General features: G+C 33.2%; 1 protein-coding gene across 1 annotated transcript; it reads left to right on the forward strand.

The window, feature by feature from the left end:
• Positions 1 to 4,153: 4,153 nt before the first annotated feature.
• LOC109585010 (coiled-coil domain-containing protein 146-like) lies at positions 4,154 to 6,343 on the forward strand. Its single transcript, XM_020000942.1, has 6 exons — positions 4,154 to 4,281; positions 4,580 to 4,688; positions 4,817 to 4,887; positions 4,955 to 5,047; positions 5,566 to 5,700; positions 6,083 to 6,343. Exons 1-6 carry the CDS (start codon positions 4,279 to 4,281, stop codon positions 6,341 to 6,343), a joined length of 672 nt encoding a protein of 223 aa, XP_019856501.1. The 5' UTR covers positions 4,154 to 4,278.
• The last annotated feature ends 740 nt before the right edge of the window (positions 6,344 to 7,083 follow it).

Raw genomic sequence — 7,083 nt, forward strand, 5'->3', positions numbered from 1 at the left:
AACAGCATGAGGCCCCATCAGTCTTGATATCTTACGATATTTCCTACACAATTGTATAATGATAATGATAACGATCCACAGGTAGAGAGGGAAAGCAAACTGGAGCCATTGTTTAGCATAAGTGTCCATACCATTGTAAAAACATATCTCAAACCCAAAGTCTAAGTTAATCCATGATATGACTTGAGTCAAGACTGGTAATGCTCCTTTCCTTGAAAAGACTGGCTCATATAACTTGACAATATTAACATAGAACAATAGACCATTGAGTGTACCCACTGATACTGTTAAATTGAGAGCAATGAGTAGAACCACAAGTAGTACACCCATCACTGCAAACAGAGCAATCCAAGCTATCATTGTGTAATTATTATGACACTGTCCACACTTGTTTGATCCCATTAGTAGACTGTATCCCTCTGTACATGATCCACACATTCTGTGTCCTCTATTATCCACACATTGAGTATCAGTGTCATTCAACTGAAAGGTAACAGAATTAGGAGAACAATAGAGGAGACAGTCCTCATTGATAATGCATGCATTAGGATTGGTTTCATTAGCATTGAAAGGTGTACTGGTATGATATTTTCCAATCCACAGTAGACCATTGTGTGTAATGTGTAGGGTATTTATATCACATGTCACATTCTCTTTTGAAACACTGCAATCACAAAGACCTAAACTGTTTACACTGAAACTAATAGGACACTCATTAAGAATAAATGAAACACCCAACTTAGCACTATATGATGTATCAGTAGTGACACTGAGTGTAACGTTGTGTTCTCCATAATGGTTGATATATTTTGGTGTGTAGTGAATCAGTGAACAATTATTAATGTATTTATCTGTCACCAATGTTCTGTTAATTTCTATTGTTATTCTTCCATCAGTAAGACTATATGAGTTTGTATCAAAAGTGCGTCCAAATAAAGCAACATTATATTTCAGTGATTGACCTGGAAAAACACTTTGTTGTTCATCATATCATATTGGTGTGGTTTCATTACTGTCAGGATCACAAAGAGCAAATGCACTTGCATCACTTGATGTTGAAAGACTTGCCAATGCTGAGGCAGCAAAATATTCCAATGCAGAATCAACTCCATATATATCATTTCCAGCCACTCCAGCAGTATTGCCTTCAAATGTAAAGGCATAATACCTCTTAAGAGGTGTAGTAAAATCATATAAAAAAGAAATCAAGTCAATTTCATTTTGTATTTCCTTATCAATATAAATTCCTCCTCCTTTATAAGTTGCATGATTATCAATAAACTCCAAGTTAGCTGATGGTGATAGGGCCACTACAGATGAACCATTTATTGCCATTCCTCCTCCAACTACTCCAGTATTATTCTTAAATACTAATCTATTTTCTACAGTTACTACAGAGGATATAATCACCAGCCCTGTTGATGGACTATTTGTAACAGTAACGTTATTAAGAATGATAGAACGACACCCTACTATTGTATTTTTTCTGTTTCGAACAAGTTCAGTATTTATAACACTGATATGAGTTGATGTTGATAAACTTCCACTAATGGATAAACCATAATCATTGTCACGTATTGAACATGACTTAACAGTAATAGCAATATGATAATTACTTATTTGAAAGTAATCTCTAAATATAGCTAAAGATAATCCATATCTAGTTTTGAGAAATTGGGAGTCTTCAATTACAATAGTAGATTGTGATTCAACACTTTTAATATTGCAATATTTTGATGGCAGTGAAAGTGAATGCATATCAAAGTCAAGTTGCAACCAATTTGAGAAAAATACAGAAGTAAATCTTCCCCATGATAATTTAGTAATATACAGAGAAAAAAGAGATTCAACATAATAATGAAAAATACCATAATTGGAATTGATGATATTTAGGGTAACTGATATATTATATGAGGTACCATGAAACATATTCAACACTAAGTAGCCATTAGTCACAGTAACATTAGTCAGTGTTAATGAGTAATGGTGTAATTCATTGTAACACACTGGAGGTGGATAATAGTAAATAAGTAGAGCTTCAGTAACATTATCAAAAGCTGAAGATGTTATCTTACTATCAAAAGTATTGAGGAGGCTGAAATTTATGGGGTTTTGAAAAATAGAACCAGTAATTGTGATGTTACTTGAAAATTGAAAATCTATGTTGCATTGTTGGAATGATATGTTACTGAAACTGACATGACTGCTGGTATTGATTGCTATAAACACATTTGAGCAATTAAAAGCAGGAGACTGGTCCAGTCCATGTAGAGTTATATTCTGTACTGAGTCCATTGTGACATTAAAGTTAATGACACTAGTTCCAATGAAGTAGAAGATGGTGTTATTGTATTGAGACATATTCCCAGCATACACTGATAAAGGATTACAAGGTGACTGAGTAACTGAACTGCAGTCATCAGACACATAATACTGACCAGAAGAGACACTGCAGGAGCTACTGAAGAATAAGAGAACAACCACTAACAGGAGAGACATAGCTACTGTCTGTACTGACTGACTAGTGTATACTTGCAGGCTGTGAGTGATGACTTACATAGGCTTCTTGTTCTCCAAATATGGAAATCTGATGCATAGTTGTGATAACATCTAAATTTATACTTTTTATAAATGGGATTTTTAATCATCTATACTAATTCTTTAATTTATGATCTAATAAAATTCCTTGAAGAGAAGATGAGGTAATTAAAGAAATATTAATTGACATAATATAGTCTCATACTTGTAGTGCAGCTATTGCTTTGTCAGTATCTGCTTCACTCAATCAGTTTCTCTTAGTCTATATCTCTCCTACTCCATTCTCTCATCTTTACTATGGACTGCATGGTAATCATACTTACATGATAAGTCATTATGTGTACAATCACAGACATACTCTATCATTATATGACTGTACATTGAATAAATGCTCTACTGGTATATGGTTAGTCATGAGTGTGCATAACCTCAATATTACTGTGTATGTGTGTGTGTATGCATAATGTGGTTTATTAATAACAATTATTAAAGAAAAGGATTATGCCTCAATTACAATATAGGAGGAGAGAGAGAGGGGGAGAGAAGGAGAGTTAGTTATAGTGACATTGTGATTGTATCTGCTTTGCTTAATTCATGTGGGGGTTTATGCATAGATATGGTTTATGTAAACAGGTGTGGGGATTGAATTTTTCAAATTTGTGCATGTACTTGAACAAATCACAATTTTAGGAAGACATGTACAGGATACAAGTGCAGCTGTACATGCATAATCAAAATTTTTCTTAGAATTTTCATATTTGTACTTGTAGTACAAATCTGTGTTCATGACTTCATGTACATACTAGGAATTTTTTGGACTCGCCAGTCGCCACACTTGCGTAGGCGGATACTATACAGTTACGGTATGTTGTCATAAAAGGTAATTTATTTAGCTCCGTTGTTTTTGAGCCAATCCATGGTAGCAAAAGTCTGAATATTTTCAAGAACAAACCACTTTTCCTATAGCCAAATCTTTGTGTTTCACTCTATTTGGTCAAGATTAGCATTGATAGGTAGAGAAAAGTACCTAGATTAAAAAATATGTGGGAATTTTCTAATCTCTTTTTTGTTTGCGAGCTCAGTACAGTTGCTCAAAGTTTGATTTAGCCTCTTTGAAAAATTTTCAGGCAGCACTGGGGAAAGCAAGAGCAACTAAACTATCTGTCTCTTTTAAATCATAGATCCTATATACACCAAGATAGTATCTATGTAAAAGATATACAATGAGGTGAGGTATCTATGGCATTTATCATACCGAGGGCCGCCGTAGGCCCTCGGTATGATAAGGTCATGCATAGATACCAACACAGAGTTGTAAATAAATGAAATAATAATTAATAATAAATTAAGAAATGATGCAATGAGTCCTGAGGATATGGTCACTATGAAACATCTAAAGATAATAAGAACAAATAATGAACATGATCATGACTCTATATTACAATGCTTTTGGATAATATTCTTCATGCATTGGTGTAGGATTTCTTATCACACCAGTTTGCAAGTACCCTCTTGTTTCTTTACTTTTTTCCAATCTAATCCTACTACTTTTCAATTTTTAATGTTTTTATTTACTTGTCTGCAAAGTGCTGACCACACCTATAATTTATTTTATGGATCATTGCAGTAATTGCATTGTTGCAGTTTACTTAAAATATGCTAGACTCAAGAGAGAGATTAAGATTAATCGTGATCAGTTACCAGAGAAAGAAGAACTGGAGAGAGAACTAACATTACACCATGGTAAAAAATACATGTACATGTACATGTACAATATGATGCTAGGCCAGCACACCATTAATTTTTAATTAAAAGTGTGGGTGATTTGATTGACTTTTTGTGCATGTTTTACATGTCAATGTACATGTAAATGTAATTAAGTAAGGATTAGCGTAATAGTGTGAACCCACCTTAAGTCTATATTTATATTCTATTTATTAATTTATTATTAATCTATTGATTATTTATTAATCATTTATTATTCTATTTATTAATATTATTATTTATTTATTAAGTGTTTTCATTTATTGTACATTTGTAGCTTTGTCAGTATTATGAGCAAGTGGTTCAGAGCAGGAATGACACTGGACTCCAGCTAATAGAGAGGAATGAAGAAGTCTGTGTCTTCCATGAGAAGATTAATGTACAAGGTACAAGAACATGTACATGTACATGTACATGTACATATGCTTCTTTGCTTGTTGCTACATGTACATGCATGTGACTATGTGTACAGTACAGTAATAATAATTACATGATTTTTTATTTTATTTTTTAGCTACAATAACACAGCAGGGGATTGCTAAGCTAGCTGAAAAAGAGGAAGAAGTGCAGTTCCTTAAAATGGAGGTACTATACCAACAGCAATCATAATATTATAAGACTTTTCTTTATCTATTTTTCTTGTCTCTCTCAGCTTGCTAGACTCCAGAGAGAGATTAAGATTAATCGTGATCAGTTACCAGAGAAAGAAGAACTGGAGAGAGAACTAACACTACACCAGAACATGGTAACGAAACACAATATACATATACATGTACACGCGTGTACAAATATACATGTGTATTGTCTAAATAACATTTATACTGGAACTTAATGGTTTAATGCAATATTGCATTGTAATATGAATATTACATGCAATATGAATGATCAAAAATAACTCATTTCATGTGAAAGGTTAATAAAATTACAGGTGCAATTTTAAATTAATTAAGATGGATGTACATGTACATACACTACATGTACCTAAATGGTAGATGATAGTTATACATGTACATATTTTAATTAACACAATACCATGCATGTACATGTTAATCTACATGTAATTAAAAGGGATTTCTAGCTGTGAGTGTCCAAAATAATATACATGTAAATATGCCATGATGCACATGCCACTGCCAATCACTAAAATTTTAGTAATTCATCATAATTTACAAAGTTACAGCTGTACATGTACATGTACGTGCATGCTATATTTTATTTTGTAATGTTTTTACTTATGTCCTATCATTGCACTATTTCTTGCAGTTATTATCAACAAAGGAGTCATTGAAGTGTTTGGAGGAGGAGATGTGTGATGCCAGGAACCCAGAGAGGGTTAGACTATTAGCAGGAAAGGATCCATCCTGTAAGGAACTAAGAGAAAGAGTACAGAAGCTTCAGGTAGTACATGTACATGTACTGAAGTATGCTTATAGTACACGATGTACATTAACAATGTTCCTTTTAATTTATGCTTCAAAAAGGTTGTAACTTGAAAAGTTTTAGTTGGAATCAGCTCAAACTTTCTACACAGCATAAGGACATCAATATGTATTAGAAAATGTGATAAAAATTTGGGGTTATTTTGGAGCCATTTTTTGGAAAAAACCATGGGCTATAGTACAGGGTGTTTTTCAGATTTTGGCCAATTTTTAAAAATAGCCGTAACTTGAAAAATTTAAGTTGGAATTAGCTCAAACTTTCTACACAGCATAAGGACATCAATATATATCTACTAGAGTACATAAACATTTAATATCATATCCTAATGTATTTATTTTAGGATCAACTATCTGAGCGTGAACATCAACTGCTAGAGAAGGAGCTGCTAATGGAACAGATCCAGAGGTTGCTAGGCAGAACACAAAAGAAAGTAGAAGCAAGGAAAGAAACTACATTCCAGGTTGGAACAAAAGGGAATCACTATCAGTCCAAACTGAGGGAACTGACTAAGAAGATAAGGTCAAATATATCAGAACTATCAGTACAACAAGTGAGGAGGGAGAAGGAGAAAGGAGAGAGAAAAACATACTCTAAATTATAGCAGTTAATATTAATAATATTCATGAAGTCACTATTGAAACAGCTGGATTGCCATCAAAATTCAAGTTTTAAAGCTACTCCAAAAGCATTACCGTATAGCGTGTTTTTTTCAAGGATAACAAATTTTGCGAATTTTGCGGATTTTTTCACGATTCACGAAATTAAATTCCTTGAAAATAATTTAATACAGTACAAGATGGCAGATTAGTGGAAATTCGCGAAAATTAATTCCGTGAACTTCCGGATACAGGTCATTCGTGAAATTTATTATCCTTGAAAAAAACCCGCTATACGGTATCTATGTTATTACACTTTACTGCTTGTCAGCTCATGAAGCTCATGCTGTTTAGCTACATTTGTGTAGGAAACCTTGGTCTAATTTATTTATACATGTATTTAATGTTGTACATGTACATGTATATTAATTTATAGGCGTTGGCACTTCACCTGAGTCAAGTGGTAAGTGAGAAGGAGACTCAACTTGAAAGAGCTTACAAGAAGCTAGAGGCAGGGGAACCCCCTGATGATGAAGTAACTAATGAAATAGTGAAAGCCTATCAGAAGACATTGAACAAAATATCATCATCTGATAATGACATGGTATGTTAGCTGATAGGGAGAGAGAATTGATATTTAAATGTTAACAATGTATATGTACATGTAATACAATAGTAAATGTACATGTATAATATCAAGAGTACATAATATAAAGAGAGTATCCAACAGCCCTATACAAGCTGC

The sequence above is a fragment of the Amphimedon queenslandica genome, unplaced genomic scaffold, assembly GCF_000090795.2.
Source record: "Amphimedon queenslandica unplaced genomic scaffold, v1.1 AMPQUscaffold_13135, whole genome shotgun sequence".
NCBI classification, from domain to species: Eukaryota; Metazoa; Porifera; class Demospongiae; order Haplosclerida; family Niphatidae; genus Amphimedon; species Amphimedon queenslandica.